General features: G+C 32.7%; 2 protein-coding genes and 1 long non-coding RNA gene across 3 annotated transcripts in view; 2 read left to right on the forward strand and 1 right to left on the reverse strand.

Moving 5' to 3' along the window:
- The first annotated feature begins 25 nt into the window (after nucleotides 1-25).
- On the forward strand, nucleotides 26-18,572 carry LOC134242212 (histone acetyltransferase type B catalytic subunit-like). The gene is made up of 11 exons (XM_062724301.1): nucleotides 26-47; nucleotides 2,700-2,765; nucleotides 3,022-3,097; nucleotides 3,418-3,541; nucleotides 7,609-7,750; nucleotides 11,076-11,229; nucleotides 11,679-11,783; nucleotides 12,001-12,107; nucleotides 15,759-15,910; nucleotides 16,189-16,305; nucleotides 17,112-18,572. The coding sequence occupies exons 1-11, from the start codon at nucleotides 41-43 to the stop codon at nucleotides 17,277-17,279; spliced, it is 1,218 nt and encodes a 405-aa protein (XP_062580285.1). The 5' UTR covers nucleotides 26-40; the 3' UTR covers nucleotides 17,280-18,572.
- Nucleotides 12,252-13,152, forward strand: LOC134242215 (uncharacterized). Its single transcript, XR_009986814.1, has 2 exons — nucleotides 12,252-12,316; nucleotides 12,386-13,152. It is a non-coding gene; the product is annotated as an uncharacterized LOC134242215 (long non-coding RNA).
- The window catches only part of LOC134242211 (aspartate aminotransferase-like), a 10,436-nt gene continuing 3,414 nt past the window's right edge, over nucleotides 18,564-25,585 (reverse strand). Inside the window, exons 4-12 of the mRNA XM_062724300.1 lie at nucleotides 22,786-22,849; nucleotides 21,367-21,406; nucleotides 21,061-21,151; nucleotides 20,468-20,533; nucleotides 20,267-20,380; nucleotides 19,886-19,968; nucleotides 19,596-19,749; nucleotides 19,183-19,359; nucleotides 18,564-19,057 (exon numbers count right to left, since the gene is read on the reverse strand). Of these exons, the coding sequence (XP_062580284.1) occupies nucleotides 19,019-19,057; nucleotides 19,183-19,359; nucleotides 19,596-19,749; nucleotides 19,886-19,968; nucleotides 20,267-20,380; nucleotides 20,468-20,533; nucleotides 21,061-21,151; nucleotides 21,367-21,406; nucleotides 22,786-22,849 (828 nt within the window). The 3' untranslated portion in view covers nucleotides 18,564-19,018. The remainder of the gene's footprint in view (nucleotides 19,058-19,182; nucleotides 19,360-19,595; nucleotides 19,750-19,885; nucleotides 19,969-20,266; nucleotides 20,381-20,467; nucleotides 20,534-21,060; nucleotides 21,152-21,366; nucleotides 21,407-22,785; nucleotides 22,850-25,585) is intronic.

The raw sequence follows: 25,585 nt of genomic DNA on the forward strand, positions 1-25,585 counted from the left end.
AGAGGGGTTTCGAAAAGCAATACTTTCGGAACTCATAAAAATGGCGGGTAAGTCAATATCGGAATCTCATTCATTTTTTGACAGAAACTGTGCCTGCAATGAAAATAATTAAAAACTCTATTATTAAAATCGAGATATAATCATTTCACTTATTCTGTGGCATATGAATGATGTTATTATATTCATAACTTTGTTGAAAAAGGTACTTGTTAATTTCAGTTAATTCGAAATTCCTCTATTTTATCAATATTAGACCTAAACCAGAGGGATGAATTCACTACTGTCATTCTAAATAATAAAGTAACTATTTCAAAGCTGTACCTGCCAGTACAAAAACGCCGTACCAATCATAGTCTCTGATGTAAGAAATTATGAAATATTTAGTATTTACATTTGCTGATTTACATTTGCTGATGTCTTTCCTTTCATCAGGTTGGGCACGACCTACCAAATGGTATATTATCCCCCATTTGGTAGACAATCTACCGTATCGGTAACGAATTTTACTGACCAAATGGGGGACAAAATTGGTTGTGTGTAATTCCATGGAGTGGAGTGGAATTGCTCTTAATTTTAAACCATGTGGAATGAAATATAGATATTTATCGGTGTTCTGGGTGAAAAAAATCAGGAATTCTATATGCAATTTTTTGCGCAGAGTCTTTCAAAAATTTGACAGAAACGTAGCTTATGTGAACAAGTGCAATGTTTCTCCATTTTTTACTTTAAAAGAAAATTCTCTCCTTCTCCAACGATGCTGCACCTGTAAATCATGTCCTTTACTTTCTATTTCGATTATCCAGGCAACCAATCAATTAGTACAAACCAATCAAAATGGTGATCTTTTTTAAATCTGATGAAAAGTCGGATTTAACTAGGGGGGCACATTTGTGTTAATTTTCAACTAGGAATTCAGAAGAAAAATAAGTTTTCGCCTTTATTTTATTTGAAAACAATGGCTTTGTTCTTCATAAAAATAGTAAATGAAGTTGGAGTCTGATATAATTATTGTTTTAAAACGATGTACATGGGACAAAAACAAGAATAATGGCAAAAGTCATTTTGTACATCTTTTATTGAATATTATTTTTCAGATTTATTAAATTCACCAGTAATATGCATATTAAACCCCAAAAGATCGCATGGAATCTGCAGCTTCATTCTAAAAGAAAAATGAGCACAAATGTTACATTCAACTATGGAAAACTTTAACTTAATAGCGGAAAGTGCTCACCATACCGGTAAGGCATGAGGAGCTCGTGTTTAACAGGATTTTACGGATATAAACATTGACAAAGATCAAAAAAAAGATTGAAAGTTAACTCATCAAGAGTTAAATCACTAGATCAAATTGAATTTTTATTCAACAAGACACCAGGGCTCGACATTAACGCTTGTCCGGTACCAATGAAAAAAAATTACGGACAAGTGAATATTGCTGGGCACTTGTCCGATTGGACAAGTGATTTTTTATGTAAAAAAAGTCTTCAAATAATAATAATATTTAAAACAAAAAAAACAACTATTGAATTAAGTTTATCGAATAAAAACGGAAGCAGTACATAAACCCGAATTTTAATCCCGATATGAATTGCTATGTACATGTAAGTTCACACTTGAACGGGATTGATGTTTACTAATTGCTGCCATACTATTGCATGGCGTGGATCTTACGACGTTTGCGGGTTTGAAATATATTTTATTGATATAACAGATTCACTTGCGAACATTTACATTGTTCTCAGGTCAGGAAATCTAGATAAAATTTTGTTTTATAAGTGTTTGTCTTATTTATCAATAACAACACTAATAAATCAAGCACGTTTAATTTTTTTAATTTAAAGTAATTGTTTTCAAGATATTCATTGAAAAATATTTGGACAAGTGAAGTCGAAGTTCGGACAAGTAAATATCTTGGTCACTTGTCCAAATGGACAAGTAGGAAAAAAAGTTAATGTCGAGCCCTGGACACAACAAAGATTTTTTTTGATCGATTGATCAAGAAGTTCAGCTGTTACAGACAACTATGGGTATTGTTTTTACGAAGTTGGGGACAGATTGCACATAGAAATTCGACCGATTTATGTTAATTGTGCGAGGAATATGTTCACTACAATCTCCCAATGCCTAAATAAATGCGCTTTTGTTTTATTTTAATAAAAATTGCAATAGAATAAAAAAGTCCCCCATTTGGTTAGTATGGTAGATTGTCTACCAAACGGGGGATAAAGGACCATTTGGTAGGTTGTGCCCAACCTGTTCATAACAATGCTAATAAAATGGAAATTCAATTTTCAGTGACATGCAGTTGGTCACATGATCAGACTTTCTTGAGTATGGAAAGCAAACTGCATGAGCCATTTGGAAAGTTCCAATTGTGACGTCAAATGATGTCGTAGATACGTTATATTGCATTTCCAAAGCAAAGTCTTAATAATGCCTTTATTTCTTTGTAACACTACAAAAAATGTAAAATATAAATATAAGAAATAAAATATCATTTTTAGAGTTTCATTGGGAATGACATGAAGTCGGTACATGATCAAATCTACTAGAATTTGATAACGTGACCGACTTCATGTCGCACCCCAATGAAACTTTAAAAATGATATTTTATTTCTTAATTAATTAAGAGTGAAAGAAATAAAACTTAGAGATGTTCAAAACAGATTACTGATATCTCCATCTTTTTACTTCAGGTTTATCAAAGAATAAATTTGATGTCTACAAGTGTTCCGCAAATGAAGCCATACATTTCAAACTTGGTAAGTATAAAAGTATAAACGAAGATAGAAACGTTCTATCATTTAAATGATATTGTCCTATGCACCCTTTATATAGATAGAATTTGTTCCATGTATTGACTATGTAGCAAAATGAACATGGGTGATAACTCAAACTCAGTACATTTACTTCCGTACGAATAATCTAGAGTGTTCCGAATGTAAGCATGGCAGGTAAATTTCAAGTGAGAAAGAAATGTTGAGAAAATTAATTGAATTTTCATCGTTATGTTTGTAGTTAGAAAGGAAGAAGACCTGGATGACGATACATCAACATTCCTACCAGAGATGACACATCAGGTTTTTGGAGAGAAGTAAGCCATTATTTACCTTTAACTTGCTAGGACCATTAAGAATTAATGTATTTTTAATTTTACATGTATGAAGCAGAATTTTTAGGATGAGTTTCCAATGGATATTTTAGTGATCACTGTATGTTTGCTTCTTCCTATGTCTTGAATCATAATTTGTGGTGATTCGCATTAATAATTGATTCTTCATAGAAAGTCACCATTTTGGATAGATTATACACTGCATTGCATTTCTAGTACATGACTTAGCATAGACTAACCATGTACATGTAAATGTACTGTATGTAATTTTTTTTTACTTTTTCTTTACATATTTTTAACAGTGAGAGTATTTTTGGATACAAGGATTTGGTGGTAGAGATGTACTATACTGCTGCTAAACTAACAACATTCATAAATCTACAATACATCACCAAAGTTTCACCAGAATTACACGAAGGACTAAAGGTATTCATTTCCAATTTAATTCAGAATTAGATTCGTCCAACCTGGTCTCAATTTGTCTACTTTTGTTTCTCGTCTAAATATATTAAAGATTTTAAGTTCAACTTTGCACATTTTGAGTAGAAGGGAATTATATATTCCTCAATCCTTGTGGAATTCAGTGAAGAGAATATCCAAAAGAACAAAATAATTATACCCCCGCAAACGAAGTTTAGGGGGGTATATTGGAATCACCATGTCCGTCTGTCTGTAGACAAGATTTTGTCCGGACCGTTTCTCAGAAACTGTTGGATGGATTTGTCTGAAAATTTATACACTTATTATTCACCATATGAAGGTGTGCACCTGGGATTTTCATCATGATTGGATGATTTTTCTGCATTTTACAGGCGTTTTTTCTTTTTTATTTTGTGATTTTGTTTGGCTCATAACTAGAAAACTGTTAGACTTACAATCATCAAACTTGGACAATTTATGCATCTTGGGTAGACGGTGTGTCACGACCTATTTCAAGGTCACTGTGACCTTTAATTTAAGTGATTTTTAAAAAAAAAAAATAAGTCTTTAAAATTTTAAATTTCATAATCCTAAAAAATGTAAAAATATAGTTGTATCATTATTAAAAAAATGCTAAATTAAGTAAAAACTTATTTTTATGCCCCCCTTCGAAGAAGGGAGGGCATATTGCTTTGCTGCTGTCTGTCGGTCGGTCGGTTGGTCGGTCTGTCGGTCCATTTAGTTTCCGCTCATTTTCTTCATAACCGTTGCACATACTGAAATGAAATTTGGTATACAAGTATATCACATGAATATCTAGGTCAAGTTCTGTTTCGGGTACGGTCGCACCATAATTGACAGAGTTATGCCCCTTGGACTTAAAAAAATTCCAATTGTTTGCAGTTTCCGCTCATTTTCTTTGGAGAGGTTGCACATATTGAAATGGAATTTAGTATACAGATTAGTCAGAAGAATATCTAGGTCAAGTTCTGTTTTGGGTACGATCGTACCATAATTGACAGAGTTATGCCCCTTGGACTTAGAAAAATTCCAATTATTTGCAGTTTCCGCTCATTTTCTTTGGAGAAGTTGCACATATTAAAATGGAATTTAGTATACAGATTAGTCAGATGAATATCTAGGTCAAGTTCTGTTTTGGGTATGATCGCACCATAATTGACAGAGTTATGCCCCTTGGACTTAGAAAAATTCCATATTTTTGCACTTTCCGTTCATTTTCTTTGGAGAGGTTGCACATATTGAAATGGAATTTAGTATACAGATTAGTCAGATGAATATCTTGGTCGAGTTCTGTTTTGGGTATGATCACACCATTTTTGACAGAGTTATGCCCCTTGGACTTAGAAAAATTCCATATTTTTGCACTTTCCATTCATTTGCTTTGCAGAAGTTGCACACAATGAAATGGAATTTAGTATACAGATTAGTCAGATGAATATCTTGGTCAAGTTCTGTTTTGGGTATGATCATATGATCACACCATTTTTAGCTCTACTGGTCAGAGACCAGAAGAGCTTATGCGATAGTAATGCGTCCGGCGTCCGTCCGTCTGTCCGTCTGTCTGTCTGTCTGTCTGTCTGTAAACAATTTTTCAAAATGCTACTCCTCCTACAGTTTTGGTCTAATTTCAATATAACTTGGCACACAAGTAGACTACACTAAGATACATAATTCTGTGTATCGGTTTTTGATTTCGATGAACGGTGTTGCCGTGGTTACTAAAAATAGAAATTTCTGTGAAATTCTTTCAAAACGCTACTCCTCCTACAGTTTTGGTCTGATTTCAGTATAACTTGGCACACAAGTAGACTACACTTAGATACATAATTCTGTGTATCGGTTTTTGATTTTGATGAACGGTGTTGCCGTGGTTACTAAAAATAGAAATTTCTGTAAAATTCTTTCAAAATGCTACTCCTCCTACAGTTTTGGTTTGATTTCATTATAACTTGGCACACAAGTAGACTACACTAAGGTACATAATTCTATGTATCGGTTTTTGATTTCGATGAACGGTGTTGCCGTGGTTACTAAAAATAGAAATTTCTGTGAAATTCTTTCAAAATGCTACTCCTCCTACAGTTTTGGTCTGATTTCAGTATTACTTGGCAAACAAGTAGAATACACTAAGATACATAATTCTGTGTATCGGTTTTTGATTTTGATGAACGGTGTTGCCGTGGTTACTAAAAGTAGAAATTTCTGTGAAATTCTTTCAAAATGCTACTCCTCCTACAGTTTTGGTTTGATTTCATTATAACTTGGCACACAAGTAGAATACACTAAGATACATAATTCTGTTTATCGGTTTTTGATTTCGATGAACGGTGTTGCCGTGGTTACTAAAAATAGAAATATCTGTAAAATTGTTTCAAAATGCTACTCCTCCCACAGTTTTGGTCTGATTTCAATATAACTTGGCCATAAGTAGAATACACTAAGATACATAATTCTGTATATCGATTTTTGATTTTGATGAACGGTGTTGCCGTGGTTACTAAAAATAGAAATGTCTGTAAAATTGTTTCAAAATGCTACTCCTCCTACAGTTTTGGTCTGATTTCAGTATAACTTGGCACACAAGTAGACTACACTAAGAACATAAAGAGACTTTATCAACGATCATTATTCTATTTAGTTTCAAATCCCAGCTGCTTAAGTACTTTTCTCTTCCTTTGCTATAAGTTCAAACCAGTAGAGCTTCAGTCTCGACAGAGACTTCTGGTTGACAGAGTTATGCCCTTTTGGACTTAGAAAAATTCCAATTTGTGGGGGAGGGGGGCATAAGTGTTTTACAAACATCTCTTGTTTATCATATACTTTACAGCAAATTCTGTAACAAATGTTAATGATTTGAAAGGAATTCAGTTTGTCCCATGGGCATAATTATCAAGCACTGGTCAAGGAGAAATTTTGATAGCAGAAATGTGCATGTCAAATTAGAGAGAAATTAATGAGTTCATTGTCGGGAGTTAACTAACAAGAGCATCGTGCTGTGTTATCTTAATTTATCTCTTGGGAGTTGGGCAAAAAGAAATGGCATTATAGTTGCTTGTGTTAATTAAGAGTTCTTGATGGCTGTAGTTCAGATAAAGATCTTTCAATTGGTGTAATGTAATTAAAACAAATTGATGTTTTAGTGTATGATTAAAACTGAATTAGTATTGAATAATATAATTAAAATTATTTATACGTGTTCATTAAAAAAAAAAGTTACATTTCAATTTTTATATATTTGCAACAAATTGCAGTCATGTCTCACTTAGAATTTTATAGTCTAAAGAATAATTAATTTTTGATTTTTTTTATTAGACTGTAGCATTTCCATTCTTTCATAAAATATGCAATAAACAATTGAAAGCTGCAGATGGATATTTGTTAAGCTCTAACACAGCCAGTTTAGAATTATATGATGTATTATTTGTTTTAATTAATCCCTACACTGTAAGTCTCTTAGAGATGTATGTACAATATTTTAAGCATGATAAGAAATGGAAATTAGATCATTGAAATCTGTGTCAATCTGTTAATCAAGGTTACTTGATTTTCTTGCACCCTAACCAATTTATGATTATCGAACAATATTTGATGGGGGTATCATGCTGTGGCTGGGCACTTTATCAGACAATAGTGAACACCTCTTACTAGATCCATAAAATATTTCTGAATTGGCACCTACTCTGAAAAACCCAACGGGGGTATTTGTCCCTATTGGACAGTTCTAGTTAGGACAAAGATTATTAAGTCATCATTGACAAGAGTACAGTGAGCTGATTGGATCAGAATTTGTAAATTTCACCAACCCATTTCTGCAGCGAAGATTTGTTTAAAACAACTTGGTGCATACAGATGCATAACTCTGTTTTTAAAAATGTGGAATAGATTTATGGAACTTTTCGTTTCGCCTTTTTTTTCTAGAAATTAATTGTATCTTAAACAGATACATGTATGAAAATTTAAAGTATTTAAAAATGTATTGGTATCTTTACTATGTTTGTATTTGTGAGTTTGGCAGAAATGATAATGCAGTATCCATTTTTGCTTATATTTAGGCTGATGATGTCATTGGTCAGTTACGAGAGGTGGTGCCCCCTGGTTTCCTAACCAGTAGAGATGCATTCCTCAACTCAATACCGAAGGATGCTGACTTCAAACCATTTGGAAAACTTGTGCACTCTTTCACTGTACACAAAGGTATAATGAAGTTATTCTACTCTTAAATGACTGGCAATAAAAATCAAGTTGCAGGAAGTAATTTAATAAAGGTTGCCATGGTTACCTAAACTGAAATTATTTCAAAATGTTACTACTCCTACATTTTTGGTCCGATTTTAATAGAACTTGGACCACAAGTAGGTGACATGAAAAAGCTTGTGTCCTTGAAGATTTTGAGAAATGAGGATACAATGGCTACCAAAAAAAAAGTATACATGTGAAAATTTGTAAAAATGATACTCCTAAAGTTTTGGTACAATTTCAGTCATACTAAGTAAAAATGTAGAAAACAGCAGGATATATACAAGCATTTCTGTAAAGTAAAAGTTGTGTAAAAAGTGCTGAAAGTCCAGGTACATTTTTCCCATTTTCATTTTTTGAAGTAAGACCAGTAGAGCTATCAACTCATCAGAGACTACAGACCTGTAGAACTGCAGTCTTATCAGTTTTTAGCTCACCTCAACGAAGTTTGGGGAGTTTATGTAATACCCTTGGCGTCGGCGTCTCAGGTTACTTTTTTTGGAGCAGTTTTCTTTTTAAGTACTTCTATATGCCCTATATTGATTAGACATGCATGAGAGATGCTTCTAGTGTGTTTCATTGTACCAGTCAAAGTTTCAGATGCTGCACTTTTAGGGAAGGAACGACCAGGTTAATGTTTTTGGAGCAGGTTAACATTTTTGGTGCATTTTTTGGTGTAGGTCTCATTTTCAAGGAACTATAAGCCCTATGTTGACCAAACTTGCATGAATGGTACATCTAAGGATGCATATTACCAGGCTTGCTTCGGATGCTGAATCTGACCTACATTTTCCTGTCGAATGAACAGGTCAATGTTTTTGGTGCAGGTCTCATTTCCAAGTAACTACATGTATATGCCCTATGTTGACCAAACTTGCATGGATGATACATCTAAGGATGTACACTACCAGGCTTGCTTCGGATGCTGAATTTGACCTACATTTTTCCTGGATGAGTGAAGAGGTTAAATTTTTATGCAGGTTTCATTCTAAGTAACTATTAGCGCAATGTTGTGCAAACTCGCATGGATGATACATCTTAGGATGCAAACTAATGGACTTGCTCTAGATGCTGAATTCGACATACATTTTCCAAATAATGGACCAAGTAAAAGTAATGGGTGCAGGTCTATTACCAAGAAACTATAAGGTTTTATATAAACCAAACTTGCCCAAATGATACATCAAGCGATGAAAACTCTCAAGCTTGCTTCAGATGCTGGATTTTAATTACATTTTCATGATGGAGAACTAGTTTGAAGTCTTTATATTTACATTCAGTGTAATTTTCCTTATTAAATCCATTAGAAATCCACAACGTTCAAATTTCTATAACACACGCGAAACCGTGTCACCGCTTGTTAGAATACACAGTAGGAACTATATGCATAAAATTTCAATACTCTAGGAACACCAAAATGTAAAATGTTTTATTTCAATTTAACGAGAAACAAAACCCTGAAAAATTAACGTAAAAATTAACGTCATGTGTGTAAAGAAATAATTTTTCTCTTTTTTCCTCGCAATGTTTGTTTGCGTTATTTAACTTTGCAACGTCATTTAACGTCATTTGACATCACAGACGGCTCTTACATCTATTAACCACGGCAGTTTTGAAGGGCGCTAAATTCACATTTAAGATTAACGAAATAAACAATTATGAAGAAGGAAAATAAGAGAATGTAAATATAAGCATTGAATTCATATTTTTGGATGTCTTCAATCCTATACAGGGATGGGGTAATTGAAAAAAGTAATTGTAATTGACTGTAATTAATTACATTTTTTGAAGTAATTGGAAGTAATTTGTAATTGAACATTTTTTCAATTACTTGTAATTGTAATTTAATTAATTACATTGAAAAAATACCATGTAATTTCAATTACTTTTTCAATTACATTCAATTACTTTATACGATACACATGCTTGATATATTGTCACCACGACCTCCCCATTATAATGTTTTTTTCATTTTATTGCAAAACATATCCTCAGTCCTTCAATTATACAGAAGCCAGATCATTTTATAATAATAATGTACTTTCTTTCTAATAATGTTATAAAATCTGAAATTTTTCACCATCTCAGCTATGAAAAGCAAATAATTTATTATATTTTAGTTAATCTCTGTTATTTGATCATTGAAGAATAAGTATGCGTGTGTCAAGAAAAGGAATGCGTTCATTAATGAAGTTCTCTCTTGTTGGTATTAAGAGATAATTGCCCTCCAGTTCATAGCTGTAAATTGCAATCAAAACAAAATCAACCCCTCTAAAGAGGTATCCATTCCATGATTATAACAAAGCCAATGTATGGAAATAATTATTTCAATTAAAAATGCCCCGCTAGTTTGAGAAAAGAAAAACTTTTAATTTGATAATTATTTTAACATCTAAACAGAATTTTATGAATGAATTTTGTATGTGGAAAAGTTATGTTTTGTACAAGTATTATTTATGAAGTAAAAATACATGTTCAACATAAATAGCAATTTAGGATGTTAGGGTTACCTTTAAAAGAAATATTTAATTTGAGAGGTTATAGTTGCGACTTATTTTACTCCATTAAAATACACACTTTTAATCAAATATCATATCCCATGCAATTTGTGTACATGTAGGTTTTGTGTGGAGGAAACTGCATCAAATTGATCTTACATAGTTCTTTACTGTTTTGTAAATAAAAGTTATGATTTAAACCACAAAGATACACAATGCCTAATAGCATATTGTTTCTTGTATTGTTTGTGCAGAGCCTGCGCTTATATAGAAGTGAATGATCCCTGTTCTGTATATTCATATGATTATAAAAAATTTCAAAAAATTAAAGATGTAATTTGTAATTTAATTAATTACTTTTGTAAAGTAATTGTAATTTAATTAATTACTTGTCTTAGAAAGCCTGTAATTTAATTGTAATTTAATTGAAGAAAAAGTCAAAGTAATTGTAATTTTTTAATTAATTACTTTTTAAAGTAATTGACCCCATCCCTGATCCTATAACACACCTGGCCGTGTCGACAAATTATCATACCGCGCTAACGCGCGGTATTCAATTTCTCGGCACGGCCAGGTGTGTTATAGGACCGAAGACATCCAAAAATATGAATTCAATGCTTAAATATAGGTCTATTCCAAAGTGTCAGATCAAAATTGCATAAATTTTGCATTTTTGGATGGACACTCTTTATTGGGTAATTGTGTGGCTTTGCCTTAATACTTAAAGACAACATTCGTTGAGTTGAGCTCTGTAATCTCTAATTACCTATGTTTTGATTTTACAGATGGGAGGGACAGACAGTTTGAGATCTACAGGACTGGGATAGAGACGTCAGGCTTCAGAGAGTACCATGAGAGACTCCAGACCTTTATTTTGTTCTTCATTGATGCTGCTTCCTTCATTGATGTGGATGACGAGCGATGGCGCTTCTTCTTACTGTATGTTATCCTTAAGTTTAATTAATGTTTTTGGTCTCCAGAATCTCTTGGTAGACATATTGTCAACCCTTTTCAGCCCTCCCATGTATGGCTATTAAAATTGTTCCCATTTTTATGCCCCCTCCATGCAGTGTTTGTCTATCCTTCATCCTTCTTTTTGCCCTGCAGCCATCACACTTGTCATTTACATGTGGCTCAGTTTCAAAGAGTCTGTTCTAGACATATGAACCAAAATTCATACACTGATACACACTGGTGAATTATTCAACTTTAGTGTAATCTTTGCCCTTGACTGTCAGACCCTGTGACCTTGACCTCATTAGTTACTATATTTATTATGATGAAGCTTAGTTTCAAAATAATGCCCTCTTCACACAAATCAACATTATATTTTTAAATATTCTAGTTTTCTTAAAGCATATTTCATTTGCAGAATGTTCTACTTTTAGGTTTGAAAAATACATGTGTAATGGAAATCCAATGTATGCTATAGCAGGTTACATGACTGTATATAATTATTATGCTTACCCAGAGAAGTTACGTCCAAGAGTCAGGTAAAACATTGCACTATTGTAATTCAAAAAATAACATGAAGCTAATTAATTTTGTTTCCTTTTGAAAAAAAAATTGTAAAAGGCTTTTTATATGCTGTTAAATAGATAGATTGTGATTTGAAACTCAAGATGCCTATGAAATTTGCCATTATCAATCATAACAATGGCTTTGATAGAAATGATACATCTGTATAATGTGTTTATAAAATAATTTCAGCCAAGTGTTAATCCTGCCTCCCTTCCAGAGGATGGGTTTGTGTGCTGAATTGTTACAGACTTTCTATAATGATGTGTACAGGAAGAAGGAGGTGTTAGATATTACAGGTAACGATACAGCACAAATAAAGTCGTACTGTGTACAAAATTTTTACAAAATGTCGTGAAGTTACTTTTCATATTCAATCGAAAAGAATAGATCTAGATAACAGTAGAAAAACTTGTTTGAAAGTCGTGTTTAGACTATGTTTGTTTTTATACGCCCGTCTTAAGACGGGACGTATTATGTTATAGGCTTCATGTCCGTCTGTCTGTCCGTCTGTCCGTCCGTCCGTCTGTTAGCTTTTCTCGTGTCCGGCTCATAACTTGAATACTATAAGGCCTAGAGTTATCAAACTTTGTCAGCTGATACATCTTGGGTAGAAGGTGTGTCGCGCACAAAAAGTAGGTCGCTCTGACCTATAATTAAAAAGTTATAGCCAAATATGGAAAAATCCTGTCCGGTCCATAAATAGAAAACTATTAGACTTAGAATCATCAAACTTGGCCACTTCATGCATCTTAGGTAGAAGGTGTGTCGCGACCTATTTCAAGGTCACTGTGACCTTTAATTAAAGTGAAATTTAAAAAAAAAAATGTCTTTTTTTTCTCTTCATTTACACACTCCAAAAAATGTAAAAGTATTGCACTATCCTTGTTAGAAAAATGTTAAATCAAGAAAATACTTATTTTTTTTAGCATATACTTGACAGCAATCTATAACAAATGTAATGTATGTTAAAGAAATTCCACCACTCCCATGAGTTTAATTATCAAGCACTGGTCAAGAAGAATTTTGATAACGGAAAATTGCATGTCAAATTAGAGAGAGAAATTAATGAGTTTAGTGTGAGGAAGAGCGTCGGTGCTATCTATATCCCTTGAGTATTGGGCCAAATGGGTAATCCTGTTGGATTAAAAATAGCTCTTGTTGGCTAGCATAAGTTTTAAAATGAATTTGATGAGAAGTAAATAAAAATAATTTGATTTTGCATAATAAACTATTTTGATATTACATAATATTATGAACTTTAAAAAAATAATTTTATGGGGGTGGGATGGAATCAGCATGTCCATATGAATTGCATATTAAAACCTGTCTGCCATTAACTCTTTTCCCCTTAGACCTTTCCCTCCTTTTCCCCTTAATGACGACTTTTGACGCCTAGCCCCCAACCCTTAATGACGACTTTTGACGCATGTGTATTTCATTGTTGATTTGACTTGAAATTACCGCTTGTACACTAATTATTTGAGCACAGGTGGCCACCTGCAGGTTAACAATAGATGATTGCATCATACTACAGTTAGAAATCACGTGATTTACCTGTGTAAACAAACAAAGGAATCTTGGAAAGTCCCACCAAAATTCAAAATGGCGGACTATTACATACGATGTTTTTTGAGCATATAACTCAGTAAATAGGCAACATTTTCTCATCCAGTAAAGCATAACATGAAATTGAAGTTATAAACTACCTATTTCTTGAAAGGTTTGAAAATTCTAATGATTTATATGTGTTTTATACTCCAACATAACTTACGAAAATTTTGTGAAGTTCGGGACCGCGCAGTGCCGATTTTGTCACCTGTTTCTCACAAATTCGGAACATATCTTCCATTTTACACATATTTATAAATGTTAAGGTGTAGGAAATAATTATTTTAATAAAATTGTATCATTAAAGCATCCAAAAACGTCTAGAAATCAAGTTTAAGCACACAAGTCTAAAAATTTGTCGGCGAGATTGACATTGAAGTAGCAATGCAATTTATTGATTTCTGATGACTTAAACTTATAAAATTGATAATAAATGATAATTTAACCATCAATTATATCATCACACATAATTTTTTTTTATTTTTACAGATAGTTTTGGCTTATTAAAGCCGTTTTACATGTTGAAAATATCTATTTTGCGATTTACACCTGCTTTCACCTGAATTATTTATTTACAGATAACTACGATCAAAATTTTGCAAATAGATTTTAAAACTTTAATTTATAACGAATCCAATGATATATAATACTTAGTATAAATAAATTATTTTGACCCTTATGAGTTCAGTTTTAAACTGCACTCTAATTTAACTAAAATGCTCTAAGGGGCAGCAAGGCAAACACCCCAGGGATATGGCCAGTGCGTCAAATCGTGGCATTAAGGGGTAAAGAGTTAAATCTAACAAAAAAATCATTGAGGTTTTATATGTTTTAAACATGCTTTATGGTAGATAGTGCAGATCCAATAATCTCTTGGGAGTAATGAGTAGACAAGCATCCAGTTAAAGATTAATTAATGTGTTCAATGTAGCAAGGCTATAGCTGTCTCAATCATATCTTCAGAGCATTATTTTAACTGACAGTGTATCCTTTGGGAATTAGACAGAAGAACTGTTGGTCATTTTATATTTGATGGCCAGCCTTTTATTTTCAAAATTAATTAGGTATAGATTAAGTTGTTAAGACTAATTTGATTTTGTTTAATATGATATGCATTTTGGCAAGGTCTAACACAACCAGTATAGAAATCTATGAATGATGCAATATATGTTATAATTAATGCCTACACCACAGGAGATGGATAAACAAATTTTTTAAGGAGTTGAAAAATCATGGAAATCTAAAATCAAGGTTGACATGATTTTCTTGCACTTTTAATTGTTAAAGATAATTGTAATTTTTTGACGGGCGTATCATGCTGTGGCGTGGCACTTTTTAGCTCTACTGGTCAGAGACCAGAAGAGCTTATGCGATAGTAATGCGTCCGTCGTCCGTCCGTCTGTCTGTCTGTAAACAATTTTTCAAAATGCTACTCCTCCTACAGTTTTGGTCTGATTTCAATATAACTTGGCACACAAGTAGACTACACTAAGATACATAATTCTCTATATCGGATTTTGATTTCGATGAACGGTGTTGCCGTGGTTACTAAAAATAGAAATTTCTGTGAGATTCTTTCAAAATGCTACTCCTCCTACAGTTTTACTCTGATTTCAATATAACTTGGCACACAAGTAGACTACACTAAGATACACAATTCTCTTTATCGGTTTTTGATTTCGATGAACGGTGTCACCGTGGTTACTAAAAATAGAAATTTCTGTGAAATTCTTTCAAAATGCTACTCCTTCGACAGTTTTAGTCTGATTTCAATATAACTTGGCACACAAGTAGACTACAATAAGATACATAATTCTGTATATCAGTTTTTGGTTTCGATGAACGGTGTTGCCGTGGTTACTAAAAATAGAAATTTCTGTGAAATTCTTTCAAAATGCTACTCCTTCTACAGTTTTAGTCTGATTTCAATATAACTTGGCACACAAGTAGACTACAATAAGATACATAATTCTGTATATCGGTTTTTGATTTCGATGAACGGTGTTGCCGTGGTTACTAAAAATAGAAATTTCTGTGAAATTCTTTCAAAATGCTACTCCAAATACAATTTTAGTCTGATTATAATATAAATGTGGCATGCAAGTAGACTGCATTAAGAACATAAAGAGACTTAATCAAGAATCATTATTCTATTTATTGCTGTTGAAAAGTTTCAATTTCCAACTGCCTACTTTTCTCTTCCTTTGCTATAAGAACAAACCAGTAGAGCTTCAGTCTCGACAGAGACTTCTGGTTGAATGACTAAGATAAGCAGGTTTTAAATCTTCAATGTAATTAAATGTAATATTTTTACCCATTTATTCGTTTTCATAACACAGTTGAAGATCCCTCAGAAAATTTCCAGAGAGTCAGAGACTTTGTGGATGTTAAGAACTGCCAAAGCCTTGCGTCTTTCCAACCTGAGAAACTCTTGAAAGGCTTCTCTGAGGAAATGCAGAGGGAAGCCAGAGAAAAATTCAAGCTCAACAAGGTTTTTGTTTTGTTCAGATTTTATCCCATTTTTCAGTGCATCACTATTTTCTGATTATTAAATGAGAATTTAAATTATAATCATATATGTACTTTTAACATTTAAAATTGCAGTTTAACTTAAAATTTAAATCATTTGATAATGAAAAAAATACATTTAAAAAATTTAGCTTTTTAAGGAAGTCATTCTATTCTTGCATGAAAAGTTAGAGTTTTGGTGAGTGGAAAAATCAGCCTCTTCTCTTTTAGAATGTATTAAGTATCTCATGTGAATTGTAGAGACAAACCAGGAGAGTGTATGAGATTCTGAGGTTGAAGGCTACAGACACAAGTAACAAAGAACAGTACAAAGCATACAGACTCGACATGAAAAGGAGGCTAAATGCACCATTCCAGGTATGTCCTCTTATCTAATAAAAGGCAAATCCTGTGGAAGGCGTGTAATCATTTACAAGAAGGTCCTCTCACCATTTAAAGTCATATCCATATCTAAGGCAGGGAGGATAAATGAACAGTATTGCTGCTATTTAGCCTGCACATAAATTTACATGGATATCTTTGCTTGAAATAAACTCTTTTGTTACAAAAATAAGTTTTTCATGATAAATTTTATTCAAAATCACTTAGTGGCTAGGCGAGCTGTCTGTTTAATAGAGATAGCTATCAACAATGTAGCTACTAGGTTAGTCATTACAATCTTGAATGCAGCCCTGATTTGTCCTTTCTTCATAAAGGGGGGGGGCACTTGAGCTAATCATTTATTTATGTCCTCTCATCAATTTTAAAATGGTATGACCTCTCATCACAAGGTATGTATCCTATGGGACATTCCATATTAATAGTCAAAGGGGAGATAATAATCACAAGCATGCCAGGTCAAATTGGAACAAAGCCCAAGGAAATTTTAGAGAGAAATACCAAGCTGAATAATTGTTTTCTGATCATTTTAGGGTGAAATTTTCTAGAAATGTACTTGCTAGGAAACCAATGATATTTGTTTTTTAGAGACAATAAAAATTCAAGCTTGAAATACTACAAAAGAAATGAAATTATTTGCCATCAACTCGTCATGAAATGTAAAATTAATACTTATAATTCTAAAATTTTAGAAACTTTGATGTGATTGATGCACATGTTTTGTATTTGTAATTTATAAAGTAAGACAAGTTATTCAATAAAGATCGATACTTTTTTTACTCCAGAAAAATGGTCGTGATTTTGATAAGCTGAAGAATGTTTTGCGTCCAGACGAGTTTACGGCCACTTTAAGCTCCATCACCGAAGAGCAGAGACACCAGTATTTAGAGACAACATTTCAGGAAAACGTGGAAATGTATAGGAAAGTTATAGACCGACTTGCCACCTCTTAACCTGCCCAGTATTGTCTGTTAACTGTGTTTGTCTCTTGGCAATGGATGGTGCTCGTCTGGACAAACAAATGACTAGACATTCTTTCATTAAAAACTTTCCTTAAATTTCTCATCAGTTTATTAAGGGATTATTTTTTTTCCAGTTCATTTGACTTGCATGGTGAAGAATAATTTTCCATTGAGTGAAATGTTTACATCAGGGCTATGAATCTTATTTTATTTAAAAGCTGGCTTTGCTGGGAATACAGATTCTACAAATCAGTTTTTCATTTCTGTTGGAAAATATGAGTTAAGTTCATTTTGTTTATCCCTACTCAGCCATCAGAACACCTCATCTCCCCATTCATGTAAACAATTGAAGATGAAAAATGTGTGGTTATACTGTATTTTCTTGCTAGCCATAAGTCATATGTGATAATCAATACTTCACCTCAATGTGTAAAAGTCAACCCTGTCAGCTGATGTGAATTATACATTTCATTTCTTACTCTCTTTATGATTCCAGTTTCCATTTTGTTTTATTGATAAAGAGATAAGTAAAAAAAAAATATTTACTACATTCATTTGTTCCAAAAATGTATGGATGTCTGTTTTCTCTCTCTCTCTCTCACAGCATTTAAGAGTTGAATACATTTATATTTTTCATCCAATTTTTCCTTCTTGTTTGACATTTAATGAATGTTGCAGCATATACATGTATATGTACAAGTAACATAAATTTAGAAAAATTTTTTTAAAAATTGCAGTGGCTAAGTTCTGGGTACATAAGTATATGTGTCTCAGAATATTTTGGATATTACACTTACTAGTCTTATGTCATGAATCTATTTATAACCTACATGTATTACATTTGGGTTACATATAGGAGACGTTAACATACAAGTATGGTGTGTTTAGATTTTCATTCTTGTCTCCAAAACTATGATTGAACCATAAATGAAGTGAAAAAAGAAACAAAAGGACATAAATTGATTTAAATTGTACATGTAGTAATTTCCAGCATAATCAAATTTCTTACATATTGTAGTTTCCAATAGTATTGTCTGATATCATTACATTTGAAATTTGTTATTGATTGGTTATATGTTTTTTGTGATATTTTGGTAAAATAAATGACTATCGATTTTCTATTACTATGTTTGACTTACCTTTTGGAAAAGGGTTAGTGCTTTAATGTCAGTGATGTTCATGCTCACACCAGTATCCTATTTATTTAATTCATTTAATATTATTTTCCTTGTATGTGGCAGAGGAAGAGTGGATGTAAGATGAAAATAAACTTAAAAGCATTCAGGGTTTTTTTTTCTCTTTTTATTGACAAACATATACAGTCAAATCTTGTTATCTTGAACTCGATGGGATTGAGAAAAAATTTTGAGATATCTGATTATTTGAGATCTTGATGGTAAAATACTGAAAGAATAAGTGTTTGAGACTTCTAAATCACTTCAACATATCCATAGTATTCGAGATATCGATGTTTGAGACACCAAAGTTCAACTATATGATTTTTAATGTTTTATGAAAGTGTACAATCTTCATTTACAAGAGTTTCATGGAAAAATAGAATAAATGCTTCATTAAAAAGAACTAAGTTTATGTACATTCTAGATAAAAGATATATGAAGATTTATCTCTGAATCTTCATCTCCCAACTTCTGGATGTCTTCAATATTCACAATACAACACAACACTTGTAGGATTGTAATTATAAGTAGTCTCTCCATCATCAGTAGCCTTTAGTATTTCTTCTGGTCCAATACCCAGTTTTTCAGAGCCTGAAATATATGTGAATACCCTTAATTAAAGTGTAGAAAATACTACATCTCTGACTCTTTGTGGACATATATTTAATATTACACACCTGAAGTTAAACTGCCTGTACATTTTAAGATTAGTTTACCTGGATACCATTGTACACTGGAGTGCAGTAGTCTTTGACAAAGTTTTCTGGTAAGTCTGTCTCGAGTCCTAAGTCACGACTGTAGGTCAGCGCTTTACCTCCGTCAAACGGAACGTAACACAGACGAGTGGTCAGCTCATCCACTGGTCTCAGGAAGGCTGGACCACCAGCCATTACCTACAAACAGGAGTAATCATAGATAATTTGTGTTAAGATGGTCTCACTAAAGGATTGTGAAACAATACACCACATTTACTGCTGTATACAACTGCTACACCACATTTACTGCTGTAAACAATACTTACTGCTACACCACATTTACTGATGTAAACAATACTTACTGCTACACCACATTTACTGATGTAAATTTTACTTACGGCTACACCACATTTACTGATGTAAATTTTACTTACTGCTACACCACATTCATCCAGCATGACAGCACACATCTCCTCACAGGTTTTATAACCCCTTCTTCTGAGATTTTCCTTGATGACCTCAAAGTCAGGGAATATGTAGTACCCAGCAGTAGGTTTTACGGCCTTGACTCCTACTGACGTAAGTTCCCTGTTATGATATAGATGAAGGTGGAAGAATATCTCGAATCATCTCTTGAGATATTTAATTGAACAACTTTAAGTACATATATTTTTTTAAAACAAACTCCTTTCAGTATTCAGACTGATGAAGAAGAGTACCATACCAGTAGCAGTAAGAGCCCACAGCATCCAGTATCCGAGAGCAGTGCTTGATGTAGTCGTCACAAAGGTCCAGGTTCTGGAACATCTAAAGTACAGGCACATTTTACATATCACTGGTTCAGCTTCAGTCCTAAATTATCCCCATTTAGTGTTTACCTCAAAGAATATATACTGAACTCAAGAGCAGGCCTGGTCTATGGTTGTAACTGACCTTTTTGGCCAAAGTGACTGATGTACAGGTGCGACTTACAGTAGTGACTGGGGGGGGGGGGCTTACCTCTGTAGCTGCCATATGAAAGGGGGATGATGGTATATTAGTGTGCCTTAGCTTTGCGATTTTGAACTGTATTGGGGAGGGGTTTATTTGTAAGTTTGACATATACCTCTGTGGCTGCGTATTGTACTGGGGAGGGGGCTGAAGTGTAGGTGTGGCTAGCAGCACTCCTCACAGCTTTCCTCAGATCTGACAGTTGTTTAGGATACATGTGGTAGCCCAGCTACAAACAAAGCATCATTGTGTATAGCTTACTTGCTTTTAATGTGATAATAATTTTATGACACTATTGTATTAACTGTTTTCTTACCCTCCATCCTCCTGCACTCGCCCATTTGGATAACCCAGTACTAATGATGGTCCCTTCTGGGTAAAACTAAATGATAGATATGTATTTTGAATATGAGGTACTTATAAACTCAGTATTCTGTAATTCTGTAGCAATACTCTAATCAGGATTAAAAGTTTTAAGGGAAGGACTTGAGTTAATATTTGCACATAAAAGAAACTACCAAAAAACTCGTACTTTTGGCAGTTTTTTTTATGTGCATACAGTTGTATTTAGCTTAATTACAACTTATAAAGAGTATTGTAAATAGTAAAAGGCTAATCTGCATATTTTTCCTTATACTCATAACCCCCCCCCCCCCCCCCCAAAAAAAAAAGTTTATTTAAAATCAAAGTAAAAAAAACACCAAAATACAAAATTATATAATTTTGGAAAACGAAAAAGATACAAACAATAAATATATTCTAATTTAATACTTAGTACATGTACATTGGTATGTCTATTTGACAATGCGGTGAATTTAAACTTAAGGAAACAAATTACATGTACATATTTTCCCTTGCTAAAGGGGTGAAATTATATGTCACTATAATCTTATGAAGATTTTCTCTTACTTTTGCAAGAGAGACGTGCTTCTGGTCATATCGTATCCGAGAGTAAATTTCGTCTGATAGAACAATGATGTTGTGTTTTCTAAGTACACCACTGAAAATCAAAAACATATATCAAAACCATGTTTGACTATCATAACAAATTAATTCTTTGTCAGTAAGATATATACACAATTTGTACGTATGAAAAAAAATCTTCTCAGTCTTTTATAAGTAAACTTGATAAACGGTTGCATTTTGAATGTAGAAAAGAACCTTTTTTTTTTTTTTTTAATAAATGCTATTTTTTTATTACGGGGAACGTTTTACCTGAGATCTTGTAGCTCTTTTTCAGAATAACTTGTACCGGCTGAAAGGGAACTTAGTTTAATTCACAATATCACGAAAACTGAATAGTACTGAGCAAAACTGTTTCCCTGCCTACAGATTTCGTGGTTGGCAAAATAAAATGTAATGTATAATATTCAAGATATTTTTATATCACTCATTTCATATATGATTTTGTACATTTTAAATTACTAAAAATACTATGTAAACATAATTAAATATGCAATAATTTTGTTGTACAAGACTGAAATATTTCTTTTTAGTTCTCATCGAGTCTTCCTTACTGCTGGAGATTTTTTTTTCCTCACGTCGAAGGAGTTTTTTCTTTTAAAGCAGTTAGGCCATTCTGGACAAGTTTCTTCTATGTTTAGTGTCCGCGTACGTCTTGGTTTTTGACACCCAATATCAGTAAAAAAAAAAACAAACAAACAAACAAAATAAGGAAACCCGATATTGATTTTTCTGGTCAAAATCTTTGAATTCTATCATTTCCTGTAATAAGCTGTCTACAAGTTTTCATATTTGCTATATTTTGAGCATTTAGTACATTGACTTTGCTAAAGTATAGACCTAGAAAGGAGAAAAAATAATTTCTTGACGTTACTTTAAAAAGTCTCTTTGTGTGTGTGTGTGAGGGTGTGTGTGTGTGTGAGGGTGTGTGTGTGTGTGTGTGTGTGAGTGTGTGAGAGAGAGAGAGGGTGTGTGTCTGTATGTTTTTTTTGGTCTCTGTGTTTTTTTGCGAATAGGAAGGTAGGATTTTGTAAGATAGATGGACGCTAAACATAGAAGAAAAAAAAAACTTGGAATGGCCTTATCGCGGTAACAGTTACCTGCGGGAGTGCCTTAAACTCCTTATTAAAAGTTAATCAAAAATATCGCAATATTACTGGGTATTATCCATGCATTAAATTAAGATTCTTATATAGATGTTTTATCACACAAATCGCGTTTACAATTTCATATAAAAAATTTAAATCTTCCGAGGAATATAAAATATATGTTAGAGAAACAAAATATGAACGTTATTTGTAGAGCGTTACAAAACATTAACCACTATGCAAATAATATGTACAACCTATAAAAATTTATAAGGCAGTTTCGAATTCCATTTATTCAAACAGAATACCTGTGAGACGAACTAATTCACATCACCGAGATAATCATTTGTTTTGTATTTTTTTCGGCATTTCATAGAAATCATATATATCTGTTTATAGTTACTAAAACTACAATGTACATGTATATCTAGCCATACAACAGCTCAAGGTAGCTAATACAAAACAACGATTTGCAAGTTTTAACCCCCTCCCTTTTTTGTATTTGAACGTACCCTCTATAAATTTACAATATTTTAAAATATGTTATATTTGCCTCTAAAGAAAGATTTCAAAATTGTCTTACTTGGATTATCCGGGTTATTTAGGATAAGAAGACGGTTTTTCTTCATCTTATTCTTTTCCACAAACTGTAAGTATATTCACTGTCGTGATCCCGTGCCGGATTGGACAAAACAAGATGGCGGCGGGAACAAATCGAACAAGGTAGGTACCTGAGATTTCGGTAAATATCCCCCGTTAACCGTCAGATATGCTTGATTCCAAGATACTGTCGAATTCCTAGTAAAATGCTCATTAGTGTGTTTAATTGCTACTTTTCCTATCGTCTCTTAAACTTGAACATTTAACGACTGAAGACTGCAGAATTTCTCCGATTGAGTTTGAAGCGGCATGGAGTTGTTTTTTTCTTCGATTTTGACAGTTTTATGCATCCAGCAGCAGGAGAGTGGCTAACAAATGATACTTTGGAGTAATTCTGACCTGATGTTATATGTTTATTTGTTATAACCCATTTTATTACAAAAATATTTCGATTTAAAAATGTTGACATGTGCTGGATTGGAATCGGTTAATTTTAATGGAAATTGTGCCGGATTAGACTGCATTTTTGGTGCCGGATTGGATGATGTTCATTATGGTCATTTGTGTAATAACCTTTTTTCTCTTTAATTTTTAAGATATGGATGCACCGTTTAATGAAATATAATTTAAATAATATAGCTTATCTTACCGAAGTAAGATTGTTATCAGTTATGCCCCCCCCCCCCCCTTCGATTAAAAATCTTTTTTTTTCCTGTTTCTTTTAATCTCAAATTTTATTGTACCCATATTTCTTTTACAGAGACCACTGTTTTGGTAAACCTCAAAGAGCTCGTGGGGCCAGAAAAAAGGAAAGGAGGAACCGTTAATAAGCCAGAGGAATCGTCCGCAAAACCCTTAAGCATACGAGAATTTCATGTGCATGAGGAGGCGAAATTCGAAATTGCATCATGTTACTTAGTAGGGCCTTTCCGTCAGAGGACAGAAAAACAGCCTCGAATGTATCATCATCAACGGGTGTTAAAAATTTATACATTTCCTGTTTATTTGAATATAGGATTGAAGGGTTTAGAAGTCCCTTCTCTTGTATATTTTAGGTCATATCATTGCAGTCAATAAAGTTAAACTTCCTACTCCACAGATAAGAGGTCTTCCAACATTTATTTCAAAGTTTGTGAAAAGGGGGGTTGTCATGGCGTCTATGTAGTGCATGCACATTCGAGGTTATTTTTAGACTTCTATTAGGAAAGGCCCGAGAGTTTGCCATTGGCGAAATTCGATCCTACTTAAAAGAGTACCTACGTAGGCTAGTACAAAAGAGTGCTTTAGGGTACACTAGTAAAATTTTATAATTTAATGCAAATAAACTGCTTTTTCTGTTTTTCTAAATTAGTTTAACATAAAAGACATATCATTTAAATAAAATGTGTATGTATTCTTTATTTTCGAAGTTAGGCCTATTTTAATTTTTGATTTCAGATTACAGTTTAACGCTTGATCCCGATATCGATGTGATTTAACTTCAAATGTATCGTTGTTAATGTGTAAAATATTACATTTTAAGTACTGCAATTAATTTAATTTTTGATGAATTAAAATTAAGTTGAAATTAATAAGTCTGAAACAACATTACTTAATATGCTATAGTAAATGTTCATTGAAGGGCTGGATGGCCCCCAACTTTTTGTGATTTAAGGTAAATGTAGTATAAAAAATTGTTACTGAAAGAAGTTGGCTTTGAAATTGAAATTTCGGCTGCATTTCATTTCCGGAATTTTTGGCAATTATCAACTTTTCATTTCCGACATTTTTTAGTTTTCATTTCCGACATTTGTTTGTTTTCATTTCCGACATTTTTCAAACGCATAAGTAGTACCTATAGTAACAAATTATATAACTTTACCTATAAAAAAAAATTAAAGGAATAAATCATTAAAATCCAATTTTGTAAATTTATCAGTGACTTGGACATAAGTATGGTGCTGTCACTGACATTTAATTTAGTGCACATTACATTTGGTGAAAAAGTTTTATGCTCATTCAACTCTTTTATCTAGACTTAGTGCTATATGTATGCATATATGTAGAGATTTTTTTTTTCTATTATTATTTTTTATTAATATTTTGGCATAAATACTTTAAAATTCCATTTCCTTTTACATAGAAAATATTGAATCACCGCACAGGTAAATTCCGGAAATGAAAAAAAAATATGTCGGAAATGAAAACAAAAAATGTCGGAAATGAAATAAAAAAAATGTCGGAAATGTTATGCATACTTCCGGAAATGAAATGCAGCGGAAATTTCTCTGGCTGCCTCCCTTCAAAAACGATGCTTCGTGGATGGACTGTACAAAACCATGCACATGATCGAGTAGAATAGAATTTCAGATTTCGTTGTATTTCAGAAGACAAAATCAAAATGTTTCTTCTGTTATACGGCAAATTAAATGAACTTAACGTAAAATTGTTTACAATAAATTTTAGCAAAATAGTAACTTGCTAGAAAAAAATGTCAATGGTGACAAAGGCATTCCTTTATCTACTACGGGGAAGAGATATTCAAAAAAGACGAAGAAAATTTCGGACATTTTTTGTTAAAATTTAATAAAATAACAGTCATGAACATTTTTTGTGTCTACGATAACAAACAAAAAAAGTAAAATGCGTGAAAGAAAAATAATATAAAAAATCTTTGAAACAATATGAATGAGAGAAATCAGTACAATTGTTTTGAATTTGAAATAATCACAGATATACCTATCTAAGATCCTAAAAATATTTTGGTCAGTGTCTGTTCCTCAGACTTTCTGAATTTCTCTATG

The sequence above is a fragment of the Saccostrea cucullata genome, unplaced genomic scaffold (assembly GCF_032062105.1).
Source record: "Saccostrea cucullata isolate Sc308-1 unplaced genomic scaffold, CSIRO_AGI_Scuc_v1 ctg489, whole genome shotgun sequence".
Classification (NCBI taxonomy): Eukaryota; Metazoa; Mollusca; class Bivalvia; order Ostreida; family Ostreidae; genus Saccostrea; species Saccostrea cuccullata.